The sequence below is a fragment of the Oryctolagus cuniculus genome, chromosome 10 (genome assembly GCF_964237555.1).
Source record: "Oryctolagus cuniculus chromosome 10, mOryCun1.1, whole genome shotgun sequence".
Taxonomy (NCBI): Eukaryota; Metazoa; Chordata; class Mammalia; order Lagomorpha; family Leporidae; genus Oryctolagus; species Oryctolagus cuniculus.
Window position 1 is genome coordinate 113,767,793 of NC_091441.1, and position 19,457 is coordinate 113,787,249.

The window sequence follows — 19,457 nt, forward strand, 5'->3', positions numbered from 1 at the left end:
GAAAGGGCTGGGACTTCGGAGTCAGACAGCCCTGGGCTCGCATCCTGCCGCCCCGGTGGCTTCGGTAGGTTACTGGATATCCCTAGCCCTAACATCGATACAAGGGGCTGCCGTGAGGATGCAGAGAGAACTGACTGCAAGTGCTTCGCACGCAGCTCCCATGCGGAGTGCTCCGTAGATGCCAGCATCGTGCTTTCTCGAGCGTCTTCCATGGCTGGATGCTGGGGACACAAAGATAAGATAAAGCAGTTTCTCATCTTGCGGAACAGAAAACTGGGGTCTTGGAGATGAAATAGTTTGCCCGAGGTCACATAACCCTCTCCAGGAAGACAAGGGCTGCGTGTGCTTTCCAGGCCAGGGCTTGAGGGGTCCTATAAGGCTGGAGCAGGGACCCTGCAAAGAGCTGGGGGAGGGCTGGACACTGCTGGGTGGGCCCCTGCCTGGCTTTCCAGCACTGTGCTGCTCCAGTCCTGCACACTTCCTACAAGGGTGCACTGTGCACACAGATGGAGACTCACTCACTGCGTCTACTTCCTACAAGGATAGGATAGACTGTGTACGCACACCATGTGCCCTTCCTGCAAGGGTGCATGGGTGTACATACACCATGTACCCTTCCCACAAGGATACCCTGTATACATACACCTTGTTCACTTCCTGCAAGGATACACTGTGTACACACCGTGTGCACTTCCCACAAGGATAGACTGTGCACACACACCATGTGCGCTTCTCGCAAGGATAGACTTCTGCAAGGGTGCATGGGTGTACATACACCATGTACCCTTCCCACAAGGATACCCTGTATACATACACCTTGTTCACTTCCTGCAAGGATACACTGTGTACACACACACCGTGTGCACTTCCTACAAAGATAGTCTGCACACACACACACACCATGTGCACTTCCTGCAAGGGTGCATGTGTGTACCTGCACATGCACACACTCCCCACTCTGCACCCAGCATCACAGTTACTCTTTCACCTCAGGACCTCTCCTGTGCTGGAATGCTCCCCTGTTGTCTCTGGCAGGCTTTCCCAGCACTGAGCCAGGTCCCCCTCCTCTGGTTTGCCACGCACCCTGTGCTTTTCCCCATCACAACACTTACGCTCTTTTTTTGAAATCTTTCTACTTCTCCCTTTGCCCCTAGATTGCACCCCTGCTGTGCCCACGCTCTCCTCTTGGGGGTTGGTGCAGTGCGGGCACTCCTAAGAGGATAAGGGCCTCTGTGAGGAAGGCCTCTGGGCGCAGGTGAGCTCAGGGGACAGCGTTATTGAGCCAGCAGCGACCTCTCGGGGTAGTGGATGGTGCCGCTGGGTGCTCAGCATTTACAGCTGGCTCACAGGTTCACGAGTGGGTGCCTGAGGCCCTCCCGATTATGCTCCGTGTTTGGAAGGACTCAGCTTAGTGCTGGCTCTCTGCACATTAGGACTGGCTGGACTCGGGAGAATTAATTTCAGAGGAGGACCCGGTGTGCAGAGAGGTTAATGTTTAAGCTGGTGGAGGGTGATGCACATGCAGCTGTCAGCCCTGTCTCCTGGCTCCCTCCTCCAGCCCGCAGGGCCCTGGGTGTGGGGCGCCTCCAGGGCTTCCTCTCCTGTTCTGTTAAATGACGGTGGTGCCGTCAGGCCATGGGCATTCCAAGACCTCCTCTCTGTGCTGTGTGCTCTGATGGACTCCAGAAACAGCAGCAGCCAAAACCCACGTGACTCCTGTGCTGAACTGGTCCTGTCTAGGCTGTCCCCCCACCCACGGAGACGTTCCCAGACCCTGGGGGATGCTTGAAGCTGTGGACTGTACCAAGCCCCGTGTGTGCCGTTCCTTCCTCTAAATACATCCTTGGGTAAAATTTCATTTCTGAGTCAGGTACAGTAAATGACCAGCAACAATGAATAGTAAAATAGAACAGTTGTAATACGATGTGAATGTGGTCTCTCTCTCAGTGTCTTACTTACAACACCCTGTGGTGATGTGTGGTGACACAGTGCCTGTGTGCTCAGATGAGGGAGTGGGTGATGGAGGCTCCGTGACAGCTGTGTGCTGAGATGAGGGAGCGGGTGGTCGAGGCACTGTGATGGAGCTCAGGCCGCTGATAACTTTTGTTAAGCTGTCAGGAGCCTCATCTGCTTCAGGTGGTCATACATGGGATTCTTACCTTTACTGAGAACTGTTACCTTTTCACCTTGCCGTATGCAGACTGCCAGCGTTCAAGGCCACTGTTGAGTAGGGGTTCCTTGAACCCCACTGCAGTTAGTCTGACAGCTGAATGGCTGCTGTGGGACTGGTGGGCAGGTGTTGTACACAATGTGGACACACTGGACCTCCTACACGGGATGGAGTAGGACAGCCTGGGATTTCACACTCAGAACAACACAAGTGAAGACTTATGGATTGTTTGTTTCTGGAATTTTTCATCTAATATTTGCAGACCACATCTGACCCCAGGTGACAAAACTGGAAAGGAAAACTGCACATGGGGTTGCTGTTCAGTGGGAACAGACTTTACAGTCTGCGGAGCAGTTTGTTTTTTAAATTACTTATTTACTTATTTGAAAGGGAGAGTTACAGAGAGATCTTCCATCTGCTGATTTGCTCCCCAGGTGGCTGCAATGCCCAGGGCTGGGCCAGGCTGTAGCTTGGAGTTTCACCCAGCTCTCCCACATGGGTGTAGGGGCCTAAGCAATTGAGCCACCCTCCGCTGCTTTCTCTGGCCATCAGCAGGGAGCTGGATCAGAAGTGGAGCAACTGGGACACGAATCGGCACCCAGTTGGGATGGCAGCATCATGTGGTGGCTTTACCTGTTCCAACACAACCCCAGTCCCTGCAAAGCAGTTTTAGTCATGGGGGTGAGCCTGGCTGCAGCCTCTGCTGTCCTTGGTGGTACTGTTAGGCCATTTTGCAGATGAGGAAACTGAGGCTCAGAGAGGTGGTAGCTTGGCCGCAGCTACTTGCGCCGTCTGGTGCAGAGGTGGAAGAGAGTGGGCACCGCAGGGCCCTCCGTTTTCCTTTCCCCAGCGTGCTGGGGCTGAGGTGGCCCTGAGGGGAAATGCGTGTGGCAGTCGCCCCTGAACCGGCGCAGTAAGGAAGCCTTCACCCCAGGTTCAGCATGACCCCCGTGCACCGGAGTCAGCTGTGGGCAGAACTAAGCGTTACAGAGTGGGCGTTTAGCCTAGCGGTGGAGACGCGGCATCTCACTTCGCAGTACCTCGGTTAGATTCCCGACACTGGCTCCTGACTCCAGCTTTCTGCCAGTGCAAACCCTGGGAGGCAGCGGCTTTGGCTTGAGTAACTGGGTTCCTGCCACCCCTGTGGGAGACCTGCTTTGTGCTCCTGGCTTCTGGCTTTGACCTAGCCCAGCTCCAGCCAATCTGAGCATCTGGGGAGTGACCCTGTGTACAGGAGTGATCTTTCTCTCTCTCTCTACCTCTCAAATTAAAAAAAAAAAAAAAAAGGTTTTTAAAGACTGAAATACCGTTGCCCCCAGCACCCTCTGCACCTGGTGGCCCTCCTTCTTGCAACCGTCATGTCCTCCGCAAGTCACCTTGAGGGCTGGTTCGGGCAGCTCCTGTGTAGGAAATCAAGTTTCCAAGCATTCATGTGACTTCCACTGAGGGACAAGCCTGCCTTGAGCCCAGAGAATCCATTCATGTGTTCAGGACTCGGCCTTTGAGAGCTTCTGCGCTTGGTGGTGGGACTGGAGGTTCTGAGAACCTTCAAATTGTGCAGGGTGGGGCTGGGCAGGAACCCACTCATCCTCCCTCCTTGGGACTGCGAGTCTGGGGCCACACTCTCCTGACTTCCCCCAGACCACCCCTCTCCTGTCACTTCTGCCCCCCCATCTCTCCCGTGCTCCCTCACTGGGAGGCGAGAAGACCAGGAATGCTTCCTGGAGGAAGGGCTGCCCCTCCTCTTGGTCTTGTTCTACACTGGAACACACTGTCTTGCCCAGTAAGGAGCTCCCTGTCAGGGACACCCTTGACCGAGGCAGAGTGACCATCCTTCCTGCGTGCTGTGGAGGTGGTCTGACGCCAGGCCCCACAGTTTTCCTGAAGTGCGTTGCTCTAAGGTTCACGACGGTGAGTGCAGGATACCCCGTGTATTTAAAAACCACAGAGCTGGGCCTCACTTAAGGGCAGCCGGATTTGAAGATAAAGCATTTGTCCAGTGAGGAAAAAATCTTACATCCATTATCACTTTAATGCTTATTAAATTTACTTTATTTTTACATGAAAATTAACTATAATATTAGGAAAATGAGATAAAAAGGTAAGGTCATAATTCCATACCCCAGACAAAGCTACTGTTTGCATTTCTGTTTTCTTTTAGCTTTTTTCTTTGTTTACTGTATACGCAATTGTACTGGGGTGCAGAAACAACCAAGTATGCCTGCCTTTTTTAAAATTTTTGTTTCTTATTAATTTTAAAGAGAGGGAGATAGAGACAGAGATCTTCCATCTGCTGATTTACTCCCAAATGCCCACGACAGCCAGGGCAAGGCCAGGCGGGAGCCAGGAGTCAGGAACTCAATCCAGGTCTCCCATGTGGGTGGCAGGGACCCAGGAACTTGAGCTGTCCCCTGCTGCCTCTCAGGGTCAGGGTGTGCATTGGCAGGGAGGTGGGGTCTTGAACACAGAGCAGGCTATGGGATGCTGCCATGCCCAGTGGCATTGGCTGCTGCACTGAATTCCTGCTCCTGTATCCTGTCTGGATTTTCTATCATGACATGAATGCTTTTTAAAAAAAAATTAAGATTTATTAATTTGAGAGGCAGAGTTATAGACAGAGAGAGAGGTCTTTCATCTGCTCGTTCACTCCTCAAATGGCCACAACTCGGATCGGAGCTGGACCAATCCGAAGCCAGCAGCAGGAGCTGCATCCAGGTCTCCCACACAGGTGCAGGGCCAAGCACTTGGGCCATCTACTGCTATCCCAGGCCATGAGCAGAGAGCTGAATCAGACGTGAAGCAGCCAGGGCTTGAACCTGTCCCATATGGGATGTTGGCGGTGCAGGTGTAGGTTTAACTATGCCACAGTGCCGGCCAATGTGAATGCTTTTTTTTTTTTTAATTTTTTTTTTTTATTTATTTTTTTGACAGGCAGAGTGGACAGTGAGAGAGAGAGAGACAGAGAGAAAGGTCTTCCTTTGCCGTTGGTTCACCCTCCAATGGCCGCTGCGGCCAGTGCGCGGAGGCCAGCGCATCACACCGATCCGAAAGCAGGAGCCAGGTGCTTCTCCTGGTCTCCCATGGGGTGCAGGGCCCAAGTACTTGGGCCATCCTCCACTGCACTCCCGGGCCACAGCAGAGAGCTGGCCTGGAAGAGGGGCAACCGGGACAGAATCCGGCACCCCGACCGGGACTAGAACCCGGTGTGCCGGCGCCACAAGGCGGAGGATTAGCCTAGTGAGCCGCGGCGCCGGCCTAGACTTTGTTTTGAAACCAGGTAGCACATGAACTACTTCATAATAAGAATATGGGAACATGTCCTCACAGAAGGAAAAGACTGGTCACCAAGTGACCATAAGGGGTGCTGGCCCGAGGTTTCCCCCGGCAGTCTTCACCAGACAAGGCCCCAAAGCTCACGTGCACCTGCAGGCATGGCTGTGCTCGGCCCCATCGCCCCACAGGTAACAGGCTGTTTGAACTTTCAGGATTTCCACGGCGCTGTCACAAGGGCCTTGGACGACATGGACCCGGAGGGCAGGGACCCGCTGGCCCACGAGGAGCTGAGGCAGGGCCTAGACGAGCTCCCTGCCATCCTTGACCTTCACCAGGGCATCCTGGAGGAGCTGCAGGAGCGGCTGTCTGAGTGGTGAGCGGCTGCCCCCACCCTGCTGCCGTGGCCCCTGGGAGGGGGGGTGGAGGGACCCCGGCACTGCCCTGCGCATCTGTGCAGGTTTGAGGACAGGCAGCCGGATACAGAGGTGTTAGGTCGTTTGTCCAGAGTAAAACAGCACACAAGGACCAAGCCGTGTGACTCCGGCGCCGCTGTGCTGGCCCTATGCTGAGTTCCTGCCATCTCTGCCCTTCCCCGGCTGCAGGGAGGGCCAGCAGAAGGTGGCCGACGTCTTCCTGACGCGGGAGCAAGGCTTTGAGCACCATACTGCCCACATTCTGCAGTTCGACAGGTACCTGGCTCTGCTCGCGGAGAGCTGCCTGCGCTCTCCGCAGCTGGCGGCGGCCGTCCGTGAATTCGAGGTGGGTCCCTGTGCCCTGAAACCCTGCTGTGAGGGTGCAGGGCTGGGGGTGGGCATTCCTAGACTGACCAAAGACCCACGGGGCAGGTTGGGAGATCTGAGCTCGGGGAGCAGAACCCAGAGCATCCCCCACGTGGCAAGGGGCGGCCCCTTGGTAAGCCTCGGGGGCTGGTCTCCCGTGCCAGTTGAAAGGCAGAAACCAGACTGGGGCCTCAGCCAGTGGGTGGCCAAGGAAATGCCTGACGCTGGCCACAGATGGGATCCAGTTCTGACACAGCTCATCTCTGACAGTGACATAACGAGCAAAGTGTGGCCTGGGCGAGCGCTGTGAGCCTGGAGGAGTGAGCAGTCACACAGGGCCTGGCCAATCTGGGAGGGCTTCCTGGAAGGGGTGGGGACCTGGTTCTGAAGATGGGGGAGAAGCTGAGCTTGACCGGGAAGAAGTGTGGGTGGGACGGCTGGGGGCTGTGACGGGGCCTCCCCTCCACCTCTTTCTAACAGCAGAGTGCGCAAGGCAGCAGCCAGGGTGTGAAACATCGGCTCCTGAGGGTGGTTCAGCGCCTCTTCCAGTACCAAGTGCTGCTCACAGGTGGGCCCACAGCAGGGCAGGGGTGTGGCGAGAAGGGTGGGGGTTAAGATGCTGGATGAGGAGGGGCCTCACCTCCTGCCCTGCCAGAGCTCTCCGTTTCTTGCCTGCATGCCCCTAGTAGCCCCTCCCACCCCATAACCCCAGCTCCAGCTCTAGCCCCATCCCCCCCGCCCCTCCCCCACCCCCACCTCTAAACCAGAGCCCCCCTCGGGGCCAAGACCCTGGCATTTCAGCCGCCAGCCTTGCTTGAGGTCCTGTCCATCTGAAACCCCCTACCTGCTCCTTCTGCCAGTGAAGGCCTTGTCTCCTCCACGGTCCTGTAAGCACCAGAGCTCCTTCGGACCCTGCCTCAAGTCCTCTTTCCGCTCCCTCTACAAACCCTCCTCCTCCACACCTGCTACAAACACCTGCCCCTCTGCCCTGGGCTCCAGAGTCCCCGGCTGCCCCCTAAAGCGGCAGAGACCCCTGCCCGGGGGGATCGGGTTTCTCAGTGGAAAGGTGTTCTTCCCACGGAGACAACGGGCAACTCCAGGGGCTGTGAGGTGATTACTCAGGGCCGGGCATAGACACTGCATCTGTCTCTTCCACCAAACATTTATTGAGCACTTACTGTATACCAGGCAGGGTAGGTGCTGGAGACACAGCTCTGAATTAAATAGGCAAATGCTGTGGCACTGTGGAGTTTATACTGTAGACAAACGTGGAAATGAGAACACAGTGTCAGTGTGAAAACGAAAGGCTTCGTGATGCTGTGGGTTAAACTGCTGCTTGCAATGCCACTTCCAACCCAGCTCCCTCCTGATGTGCCTGGGAAAGCAGCAGAAGATGGCCCGAGTGTTTGGGCCCCTGCTACCCATGGGGGAGACCCTGATGGCTTTCTGGGCTCCTGGCTTTGGCCTAACCCAGCCCCCCAGCCCCCAGCCATTGTGGAAGATTGATCTCTGTCTCTGATTCTCTTTCTCTCTCTCTCTGTCCCTCTCCCTCTCCCTCTGACTTTCAAGTAAATAAATCTTTTTTAAAAAGGACTCAGTAGGGAAACGCAGCAGGTTAGAGGTCTAGAGGGGAACAGGGCTGCTGCACTGAGCGCAGTGGAGGAGCCATCTCCAAGGAGGTGGCTGGAAATGGAACTAGTGAGGCGAGTCCCCAGGCCGTATGGAGATCTGCACCACGAGAGTGCCAGGCCCCGGGGTAGGGGCAGGCTTGGTGTGTTCAAGAAAGGGCAAGGGTGCCAGTGTGGCTCGAGCAGGAGGAGTGCGGTGGAGAGAGGCTGGGCAGGGAGCAGGGCGTGCAGGTGCCAGAGGTTCCGAGCACATGCCCCGCCCCGCCATGTTGCTTGTCACTGTGCTGCGGGAGGGCAGGGTTGTACCTTGTTGTGCCCCAAGGCATAGCCCAGTGACTAGCAGTGGCAGCCATGTGGAGGGTGGTCCTGGGGTGGCAATGAGAGGGTGGGTGCCCCACTGCTGGGGGACAGTTTCCCACCTCTAGACACAGGCGCACATGCCCAGGTGTGGCCAGGGTGGGGACGACGGCGTCGCTGACCCCTGGCTCTGCTTCTGCCCACAGACTATTTAAATAACCTGTGCCCGGACTCGGCCGAGTACGACAACACGCAGGGTAAGCCCACCAAACCCCAAGGGGAGGGACGCTCATTCCTGCTTTGGCCCCTGTTCCTGCCCGGGGCTCTTCTGTGGGGTCACGGCCTCCTGCCCGCCAGTGGCCGTGCTGAGAAAACTCGCCTTTACTTGACCGGGAAGCTCCCTGGGGGTGGACTGAAGCTGAGGAGGGGTCCCCAGGAATCAGGGACGGGAGGTGGTGCCAGGTCTGAAAAGCTCACCCTCATCTCCCCATTCCCTCCCAGTCCTGTGTGACTGTCCCTGCATGGGACTTTCCGTGGCGTCCCTGTTGGAACGTGCAGTGCACGGAGTGGCCAGGTCACTGTCAAGGTCACTTGGGCAGTGGCAGAGCAGGGGTGGGGCCTGTGACACAGCAAAGTGAGGAAAGTTGGCGCCCGCCCCAGAGCTGGCTGTTGCAGAGGGGTCGGGGCAGGGCAGAGCAGAGGCGAGTGGATGGGGAAAGGGCAGGGCGGCCCCGTCATTGAGCCAGCCGCCTGCTTTCCTCCCCAGCTGTGCTGACCCTCATCTCCAAAGTCACGGACCGTGCCAACGACAGCATGGAGCAAGGGGTGAGTGCGGCTGCAGACCTCTGCCCCTTTCCCCAGGATGCCCCACCCTCTGCCCCACCCACTAGGGATGGCCTAGTGGGTTCTGGCCCTGTCATGTGCTGTCATGTGCTGTGTGGCCCTAGTTGCTGTGCGTCCTTCTCTGGTTCACCATTCAAACCCAGGCCTGATAAGCAATGCCCGATTGTTGTCCGAGCCCACCACATCAGCCCTGGGACCTTCGGTACCCCGTGCCTTGCAAGGCCTACCTCAGACCTTCCCAGGTGGTGTCTGGGTGAGGTTTGGAGATGCACGTTTTTAGCAAGACATCTAAGACCCTATGTGTGTTGCACGCTCATCCGGGGCTTACTGGGTTTCTGCCAAGGATGGCAAGCCTGATCCTGCATCCCAGCTGCATTTCCATAGTTACCATCGTTACTGTGTCCAGGTAGTTACTGCTCCACTGAGCTGTGTGTTGAGAATGATTCCGAGGCTGAGTCCTGGCCCAGTGGGAAGAAAGTTCGGTGATCCATTACTCAGGTCTCCCATGATGCCGGTGATTGTTCATCCTCACCGCGGCGGTGAAGGTGGAGGCAGAGAGAGGACAGTAGCCCTGACTGGACGCTTGCTGAGTGTCAAGTCTGGTGCTCTGTTGAGGTCAGGAGACGCCGAGGTGACAAGGTGTGAATCCCGGTTTTCAACGTGTGGTGCACCTGAGCAGGACCGGCGTCACGAGAGGGAGCTGGGATGGTGCAGAGTTCAGAGAAGGGAGCTGGGGCTGTGAGGATGCAGTAGAGGTGCCCGTGGATGGGGTTTGTACACAAGACAGAGGGAGGAAAGGGGCTGACCAGGGCACAGGCACAGGGGAGGAAGCGGAGTCGAGACGGGAGCTGGAGTGTCTGAGTGTGGAGGCCGAAGGCAAGTTTCCAGGGCTGATCTTGGGGCGGGTCAGTTGTGTGTCCTCGGCGTCTGGCCCTGGGCCCTCCCCCCGCCGATGTCTGCGGAGCTCCCCGCCCTCGACGGCTTTGGCATCCTGTGCGTGCAGTGCAGTTCCTTCAAGGGAGCCCAAAGCAGAGGTGCCGTGGGCCGGGCCGTGCCGCAGCCTCAGAGGGCCTGGGCCCCCCACGCTTCCCCTTAGCCAGCACTGCCTCTGCTCCCAGGAGCAAAGTGAGGTCAGCAAGGGCCGAGTCCTGGGGGGAGCGCATGTGCTTGTCAGCCCTGGAGGGAGGGACTGAAGGGCCGTGGCCAGACGCCCTCCAGGCTCTCTCCAGGCCGCTCAGCGTCATCTCCCAGAACGGCTGTGGACAGCTGGCCCAGGCCTGTGTGGATCCGAGGCCCCCACCCGTGCTTGCTGGAACTGGGCAGGGACTCTGCCTTCGACAGGGCCGCTGGGCCCCAGACAGACCTGACCCCAAGGCTGGGCCCCGTGACTGAGAGCTCCTGAGGACCAAGCCCCCCCCCCCCCCCGCCCCGCCCGCCGGCTCCCAGCTTGAGGCCCATCCCCTCCTGCGTGGGCAGTTCCTAGCGTTCACCTATCTGTTCTCCACCTGGGAACCAGATGGGATACTGTTACAGTGTGTCCAGCAGTGCCCTGGCTTTGCCTTCAGCAGAGCTTAGGGAGCACTCACAGGCTAGAAAGTCAGGCGAGGCTTCCTGGAGGAGGCAGCGTTCACTTGGGGTTTAGGCTCACATCGGAACATCACCAGAACTCCCGGCAAAGGTAGCTGGGCCAGAGGTAGGATGCACAAGAGGACCTGTTCCCAACTCTCACACCCAAAACGGGGCCCACCTGCCACAGGCCACTGTGGTCGAACTGCCACCATTGAGACGTGCATTTGGGGGCCAGCCCTAGCTATAGACACGCCGACGGTGTTGGGGGCTTGGAGGTGCTTCTGGGAACACGACTGAAATAGCTGGGTTCAGGAAACCACCCCCCACCCCTCTGTGCCATGTCTTGTGGAGAAGAAGGCATAGAGAGGAGCAGCCCGGAAGACAGGATGGGAAGTCTGTGCAGGAAAACGCCACCTCCACCCGCTGCCAGGAGATGCGGCCGTGGGCCCCACGGCACCCACACTCAGACTGCCCTGAGGGGAGGCACGGCCGCCTCTGCCTCAGCAGTGAGCACTCTGGTCTGCAGGGAAGGTTGCTTTGCTGTCGCTGTGAGAGCCGGATTTGAACTCGAGCCTGTCCTGACCACCAGGCCTGACTTCCGGGTGCAGGAGATACACGGGGTCAGACCCCAACCTCGCACACACCTCCCACACATCCGTGTGCCACACAGCACCTGCCCCTCCCTGCAGAGTTCGTTGGAGCTCCTCCTTGCTTTCAGGTCCTGCAAGGTGCTCCAGGCTCACCCGTCTTAGTCGGTCCTCACCCCAGTCCTAGAGTCAGCCACCTCTCCGAGAAACCCTGGTTCCAAGATGGCGCTAGCGGTGCTCACACTGTTCTGGCCATTTTAACTGACACAGAGCTGCCTTGCATGTGTTCCTGTGTGCATGCCTGTGTACCTGTGTGCCCCTATGTGCATGTGTGTACCTGTCTGTACCTGTGTGCGTTTGTGTACCTATGTGCCTGTACCTATCTATATGCATGTGTGTGCATACCTGTCTGCGTGTGTGTACCTATGTGTACTGTGTGTGTATGTATGTGTGTGTACCTGTGTATTTCCACACACAACCATCTGTGTTTGCATTGAGTGACACACAGTTCTTACTGATACTCCCAGCTCTCATTGTTCTCACATGGATTATGCTAGCCCCCTCCCCTTGCTTACCTGTAATTCCCTGTCCACCAGTGAGACTCCTGGCTCCTCCCATCCCTCATCCACTTACTCAGTCCTTGAATCTGCTTTCCTTTTTTAAGGATTTTTTTTCCTGGGTATTAGAAATCTTGGTTGACCAGACTTTTCTTTCGGTGTTGAAGGTGTGGCTGCAGCCTTGGCTTCCATAGTTTCAGACAAGAAGTCCGCTGTGGCACTTAGCTGGTCCTTTATGTCATGAGCGTCCCCTTGCTCTGGCTGCCTTCAAGCTCCCTCTGTGTCTGACTCTGGAGTTAGACTGGGATGCGTCTGTGGCAGGGATGGGGTGGTGTCCACCCTGTTGTGCCCCTCAGCCTCCTTGGCGCTGTGCTTGGTTGTCATCCCCGCATCTTGGGGAAGTCTCCTGGGTGCCCTGGTCATTCTCCATGCCCCAGCCCCCACTCTCTTCATGTTCGAGTTTGGGTCTCTGCTGATCAGGCCTCAAGTGCATAGTTCTCTCTTCAGCTGTATTCAGTTTGCTGCTACATCTGTCAGAGGAATTCCTTTCTTGTGCTTCTCAAAAACTGATAAGCATTTCCCATTGAGTCTTTAAAAAAAAAAGATTCATTTATTTGAAAGGCAGGGTTATAGACAGGCAGAGAGAGAGAGTGGTCTTCCATCTGCTGCTTCACTCACCAAATGGCCGCAACTGTGGAGCTGGGCCGATCTGAAGCCAGGAGCCAGGAGCTTCTTCAGTTCTCCCACTTGTGTGCAGGGGACAAGGCCTTGGGCCATCTTTCACTGCTTTCCCAGGCCATAGCAGAGAGCTGGATTGGAAATGGAGGAGCTCACCCATATGGGATACCGGCACTGCAGGCGGCAGCTCTGCCCGCTACACCACAGTGCCAGCCCTCCTGTTTTGTGTCGTCTGTGCCTCTGCTGCAGTGCCCCGTCTGTCCATGTACATCACCCCCCTTCCCACCAGGCCCTAACAAGTCCCCATCAGACAGTTCCAGCACTCGCGCCACCTTCTGATCAGGTTTTGTTGAATTCTTTCTGTCCTGCAGTTGATGTGGGAGGGTTCCCCCATGGTTGTGTGAGCATATGCCTGTTTCCCACAATATCTGAACACCAGATGTTATGTATGGAAGCCTTGTAGCTGCTCCCCTGGAAGTGGGCAGGCCTCTTTGCTGGGCGTGCCATTGGTGCTGGGTGTAGAGGCAGTTGAGTGGTTTGAGTTTTGTTGTCATCATCCTCACCCTCTGTCCCCAGCCTTTGTGTTCCTCCAGCAACAGAATTGCCATTACCCTGAGCATTGCTGGGGCCTGTGGTGCTGCAGGCCCACAGTTTGCAGTCCGTGCACCAGACAGAAAGCGTCTCTTCCTCGCACTCTTGTCCCCCCTTGTTCCTCAGTACCAGTCTCTCCCCCACTTTAAAGATTTATTTATTTATTCATTTGAAAGGCAGAGTTTTAGAGAGAGAGACAGAGAGGGAGGGAGGGAGAGAGGAAGAGTAAGAGACAGAGAGAGAGCCCTACCAGGTCTCCCACATGGGTGCAGGGGCCCAAGCACATAAACCATTTTCCGCTGCTATCCAGGCACATTAGCAGGGAGCTGGATCAGAAATGGAGCAGCCAGGACTCAAACCGGTGCCCATATGGGATGCCAGCATCACAGGCGGCGGTTTAAACCACTGTGCCACAGCACTGGCCCCAGTACCGGTCTCATAGTGGACACTGGAAGCTTTCTTCCTGTATCCACCCCAGTGGGATGCAAAGCATCCCAGCCCCTCCCCTCCCTGGCACCCAAACTCAGACTCGGTCCTGGGGCTGGCGGGGACAGGTTTCCGTGTCTGAGCTCTGAATGGTGCTGGTGCTGGGCCTGTGGGGTGGCTCTCCCCTCCCTGTGTGCAGGCAGCTTTCATTCCCACTCTTCCCAGAAGCAGAGCATCCTTGCCTGGGCTCCAGGGGTGGGAGAGTTTTCTGGCCTTCCCCAGTGACTGATGCCTTGAGCCACTGAGAGGCCTGGGAGAAGTGCGCAGGGCTCTGCACCAGCCCTGCCCTGGCCACTTCCATGCTTTTGCAACCCATGGGGGCCGCAGCCACCACCCCTGGAGCAGAGCCTGCAGGAGGGTCTGTGGCTGTGTCAGTCCTGCCTGTGCCGCCAGCCCACACCTGAGCTTTCCATGCCTGTGAACTTTGCAGCTGCTGGCCTGTGGCCTCCTTGGGGCCTCCTACCTCTTCCCGTGGTGTGGCCACAGCCGGATCCTTGCAGGGCTCGTCAGTCCTCAGTTCAGTCATTGTCGCCGCTGTCTCATGGGCAGATTCCCGGCTTTTTCTCACTGTCAGCGCAGGAGCCACGTTCTCCTGCAGCTTTCTATGTCATAAACTAGCTGTTCTTGCACATGGTTACCGTGTGGGATTTTATACCCCAAACCATGGGAAACATAAAAGGCTTCTCAAGCTGATTTCTCTGCACACCATTCTCACCTCACTATGTGTCTTTGTAACCTGGCCCTGTGCCAGGTTCGGGGGACAGCTGTGTACCGCGCAGGGCTTGCACAGGGCTGCACTTTGGGGGTTATACAGTGAGAGGCTACAGGGCAGTGGGTGGCCCCAAGCACCATATGTTTTCAGCTGTGAGGCTTCAACAGTGCGATGTCCCTGGTTAATGAGTTTGGGTGCTCCAGGCTTCGAGGAGGAGGAGGAGGCCGGAGACGGACAGAGTGTCAGATGTGCCTGTGTCCGTGGCACCCAGGCAGACTGCAATGGCAGACATCGGGCCCATCAGGAGAGGCCTGGTCATGCACAGCACCCCGCCCTGGCGGCCTGCACACCCAGCCACTCTTGGGAGGCTGAAGTTTGGGCAGTGCTTTTCTGGGCCCCTTTTCCCTCCTGTGAAACAGAAGCAGCCCAGCCCTGGCAGCAGAGATAGGACCCTCACGGGGGCTCTGACCGCCTCCCCCCTTCCCGCTCTGGCCGCAGGAAAACCTGCAGAAGCTGGTCCACATCGAGCACAGCGTTCGAGGCCAAGGGGATCTCCTCCAGCCAGGAAGGGTGAGTGCATCGCCGCCGGGCAGGGGCCGTGGCCGGGCGGCTCCGGCTGATAAGCCTCCCTGGTGAGCCGGCTGGCCCCAGACAGGAGGGGGGCGGGGTGCAAGCTGTCTGGGTTCGCGCCACTGGCCCACGACCACCTCCCCCGGCATTGTCCATTCCGTGCCCGTGCTCTCGGCCGGCCGCGAGGCACAGTGCCAGTGGCCCGTGCTCGCTGCGGTTCTCTGAACTACAAAAGGCACCAGTGCTTTGAGCCCCCAGTCGCCAGGAAAGCAGAGAGCTTTCCAGAGTGAGCCCCATACAGTCCCTTAAAAATAACCTCCTCCAGGACACTGACTGACTCCCGTTCCAGCTTCTGGGTGGAGAACACGCAGCTCGGCTGCAGAGTGGTAAAGACCATGATCCTCGCCAGTGGTGGTCCACGAGGAACAGGAGGCAGAAGGAGGGGAGATGGCCTGGGGAGATTGTGTGAAATCACATGGAGCACTTGGGCTGGGACCCGAGTCCACTCGTTAGTTACTGACCCTGTGGTCCGATACTAAGGGGGCCATAGCTGCTGCCCATAGCTGTCAGCTGTGTGAGCAAAGCTTCCGGCCCTCTGGTCTGAGCGGACCCGGCAGTGGCACACAGGGTGGGAGTCGTGGCCGGACCACCGTGAGCAGCTCGGGGCGGGGCTCGGTGCACTGCCAGGTGGCTGCCCCGAGGCTGGGTTGGCTGTCCCGGAGCCACTCGGCTCTCCGGGAGGATTTGTGACAGGTTTGCCGCCTTCCTACCCCGGACCCCAACTCTGCCTCACCCCTCCAGGAGTTTGTGAAGGAAGGGACGCTGCTGAAAGTGACTGGGAGGAGCAGACACCCCCGGCACCTGTTTCTGGTGAGTCCCCGGCCCCAGAACCAAGCCCCGGAGCTGTCGAGCTCTGAGAATTTTCTGGGGCCAATAGCCAAGGGCGGTAGGACGGAGGGAGGACCGCAGCAGTCTTCAAGATGAGGCTCTTGCCCGGTGCACCAGAGAACCTCGCGCAGACAGGAGAGCCGTCTTGTCCGGGTCTCCCAGCGGGTCGGCCGCTGAGGCCTGGAAGGAACTCAGGGCGATGACCCCGGTCCGGCACCTTGTCCCCCGTGCAGGAGGCCTAGCGTGGTTTAATGTTCATGAGACGTGCAGCAGGGAGGGGCCGGGCGGTGGCAGGCCGCACCCATCTCGGGGCCCCTGGGGCTCTGGGCGGCTTTCGCCTTCTATCTGCGGGTTCTGCTTGCCGCTCCTGTGCTTCGTGGTCACTCTTCATGGCTGCTGCTCGCAGCCTCATGAGGAAACACACCGTGGCGTGCGTTGGCAATAAGTCACCTCTGCTTGCCAGGTAGGGCTCCGTGGCGTGGACACAGCGGGCTTGGCCGGCGGCCCCTGTGCTGCGGGGCCATCAGGCGCAGAGCTGCCGTGAATGCTCTGGTTCCGACCCCTCTGAGCGCCTGTGCGCCTGTCACCCAGAGCACACGTGTCTGTGCACCCGACAGCAGCCCTGCACAGCCTTCTGGGCTGGCCACATGTGCCGTGTTGTCCCCCCCACAGATGAGTGACATGCTTCTGTACACCTATCCCCTGAAGGACGGGAAGTACCGGCTGAAGAGCTCGCTGCCCGTGGCCGGCATGAAGGCAAGTCTCAGGTGCTGGGCACCCTGGGGGCGGAGGAGGCAGCAGCCCCACTGCCCACGGCCAGGGGCACCCAGAGCAGCCAGAGGCCAGGGAGGGAGGGCCCCCCAGAGGACTGGCCCCGGGGCCCTTGGTGTGGGTAACACTGGATCCAGTGTGGGACGGAGCCAGGGAAGGGCGGCCTGCGGGGAACGGTGCGTAAAGGCAGACCTGGAGGCAGCGCAAGCAGGCGCTCGGTCGTTTGTCTCAACTGTGCCAACCACACGTGACGCGGCATGCAGCGTGCAGGGCGCTGGGGCGCCTGCTGGTCATCCCCATGGAGCACGTAGCCGCGTGCAGGCCCTGCCCCATCCGTGCCCAGGGCTTTGTTTTCCTCCGCTGAAAGCTCATTGACCACGCTCCTCACTGGCAAAGCCACCCCCACATCTGTCTCTGAACCTGACTCTGGGACCTCACACCAACAGCACCTGTCCTGTGTGATGGCTGATGGCTGCTCCTAACGCCCTCAGGGTCCCTCCCTGGCCAGACCCTGCTCCCCTCCCAGGGCCAGGTCACACCCTCTGTCAGCCATCAGGGCACGGGGTTGCCCACACCTGGCTTCTGTGACCCTGGGTGTGCATCTGTGGGTGGCCCTGTGTGACCTCCAGGATTCTCGGGGAACGAGAGGTTTTAGGAAGCCGATTCTGGCGCCGACACCCGCCCTGTTGGGGGACAGCGCAGCAGGAGGTGGTGGTGGTGTCCAGGGCAGACTGGACTGGCAAGGAGAGCCTGAGGGTCCCTCCTGATCCTGTAGGCTCTTCACCTGGAAGGGGAGGGAGGCTGGATGTGTCTCAGCAAGCTTGTTCGATTTCGGAGCCCAGGGGCCTGTGGGAGGCTGTGGGAGGCATGGGAGGCAGCCTTCCTGGGGGTGGGTGAGTGAGGACGTGCGCAGCTCATCCTCTCCGGCAGCTTCTGCCATCACAGATGGAAGGTGTGCCCGTTGCAGACGTGGGAACTGAGGCTCGGAGCATGGCAGGCCTCAGGAGCTCTGGCCAGCGCCCCTGCCCCCACCCCCCCTCCTGAAGGGAGCTGCCCGTGGTTTTGCAGGTCAGCCGCCCTGTGACGGAGAAGGTGCCCTATGCGCTGAAGATCGAGACTCCGGAGTCCTGCCTGCTGCTGTCTGCGAGGTGGGCAGGGGCGGGGGGGGGGGGGGGCCAGGGGCAGGGTGGGCCTGCGCGTCCATCTTGCCGGCCTGGGATGCCAGGACCTCCGAGCAGGTTTCTTAGCCATTTGGGGTCATTCTCAGCCCCATTGACAACCTGCTAAAAACTGGCATCTGTCTCCAGAAGAAATGCATGTGTTCATGAGGTTTTTTTTTATGAGAAACTTGTGGTCACACTCAACCGTGTCTCAGGCTTGCAGACGACCTGTGGGTGCCTAAGACACCATCTCCTGCTCCTGCCTTAGGCCGTGGAGGGCCTGGCCTGTGTGCAGGCCAACAATGGGCAGCTCTGTCCCCGTGTACTGCAGTGACAACAGCCCGGAGGCTGCCAGGTGCCCAGAGCAAGGTGCCGGCAGGTTCGGTCTCTGGCAAGGCCTGTTCTCAATGGGATGGTGCCTGCCTGGTGTCCTGCTGTCCTCTCAGGTGGACAGGGCCAGGGTCCCTCGGGCACTTTTGTACAAACACTAAACCCCACTCAGGAGGCTCTACCTCGTGGCCTGGTGGCTTCCCAGAGGCCCCACTCCCATTGCTCTGGGCTGTGGATTTCACCTCACCATGGGGATCTGAGGCGGACACGCTGTGGGACACTGCCCACAGCAGGGGTCCCTCATCACACCCTCAGGCTGCGGCCTTCCAGGGCTCCCTCTTCCCTCCCCACGTCCCCTCTCAAGGCAAGGTGAGCTCCAGCTCTGGGGGCTCAGACCAGGGAGGGAGCTCTCAGGCCAGGTGGGCATGGTGGGGTAGGGTGGGGCTCCTGCAGCTGGGCTGTCCTCGCCATCGGCCAGCATGGCCTGGGTGCCCGTGGGCCCTTTGTGTGGGGGTCATCCTGCCTGTGGGCATGGCCCTGAGGCTCATGAGCGTTCAGCAGCCACGCCACAGTGCCTGGAGCACAGACAGTTTAGCCTTGATGTTCTCGGGACATTGAGCTGTCAGGTGGATCTGGACGGTGGTGACAGCAGTCACAGGCCGTGGACACCAGCCGGGTCTCGGGGGCCTCCTCACCCTTAGGGGAGCTTCCAGCCCCTCTCCTGTGTGGGGAGGTTGATCCCTGGAGGAGGTGACAGAATCACGTGAGGCAGAACTGGGATTCAGTCCTAGGACTGTCACCTGGAGCTCGTGTCCAGTACTGTCCAGGGGCTGAGGGATGGATGAGGCCCTGGAAAGTCTCGAGTGACCTCCCGTTGTGGGCAGGTGAGGGAAACTCCCTGGAGGTGCAGTGTCGTGACCTCTCCTCTGCTCTTGAGAAAATCGGGCAGGAAGCACAGAGCATGGTGTCCATTTGCCTGACATGAGGCTGGGACAGGTCAGGCTCGGACCTTCAGGTGGGGCTGCCCGTCTCCCTAGGCAGGGCCTCGCTCTCTGACCTTGAACCACTGTCACTCTCCTGATGGCCTAGTCTGTTTGTGCTGAAGCCCCCAGGGACAGCAGTAGTGACGTGGCCTCTGGCTGCCACCCTCCCTCCCTTCCAGCCCCAACTGGTCCCTTTTTCTTGCATGGAGGTCCCAGGGGCAGGCCACTGCTTATGTGCAGGGTAGGTGCGACATCTAGTGGACACTGTGAGAATTTGCAGCTAGCTGCTGGCCTGGGCCAGGGTACCACTGCTCTGGCAACTCCCAGACCAGGTGTGGCTCTTACCACTCTGGAAGCCCTGCCAGGCAGAGAGGGTGCCTGGAAGGTCCATCCCGTGAGTGAGCACGTGTCTGGGGAGCTGTGGGGGAGAGTTGGGAGGAAGATTGAGACAGGTTAACCCTGGCCAGTTCCCCTCCTCCCCTTGCCCTCCACAGGGTACCCAGGCCTTGGACCCTCCCAACATGTGGACCCCCAGGCCTGCCTGATGCCCTCGCTTTTGCACAGTGCTTGCCATGGACATGGTGT

The 19,457-nt window shown here is 58.6% G+C and overlaps 1 protein-coding gene across 2 annotated transcripts in view; it reads left to right on the forward strand.

The window, feature by feature from the left end:
* FGD5 (FYVE, RhoGEF and PH domain containing 5) overlaps window positions 1-19,457 on the forward strand; it is a 113,066-nt gene that overhangs the window by 80,992 nt on the left and 12,617 nt on the right. The window contains exons 6-14 of one of the 2 annotated variants that reach the window (XM_051852551.2): window positions 5,656-5,816; window positions 6,046-6,202; window positions 6,706-6,790; window positions 8,354-8,404; window positions 8,914-8,972; window positions 14,669-14,740; window positions 15,542-15,610; window positions 16,301-16,384; window positions 17,468-17,547. In XM_051852551.2, the coding sequence (XP_051708511.1) occupies window positions 5,656-5,816; window positions 6,046-6,202; window positions 6,706-6,790; window positions 8,354-8,404; window positions 8,914-8,972; window positions 14,669-14,740; window positions 15,542-15,610; window positions 16,301-16,384; window positions 17,468-17,547 (818 nt within the window). Of the gene's footprint in view, window positions 1-5,655; window positions 5,817-6,045; window positions 6,203-6,702; window positions 6,791-8,353; window positions 8,405-8,913; window positions 8,973-14,668; window positions 14,741-15,541; window positions 15,611-16,300; window positions 16,385-17,467; window positions 17,548-19,457 lie in introns of both variants that reach the window. The other variant, XM_051852550.2, reaches the window with a different exon arrangement.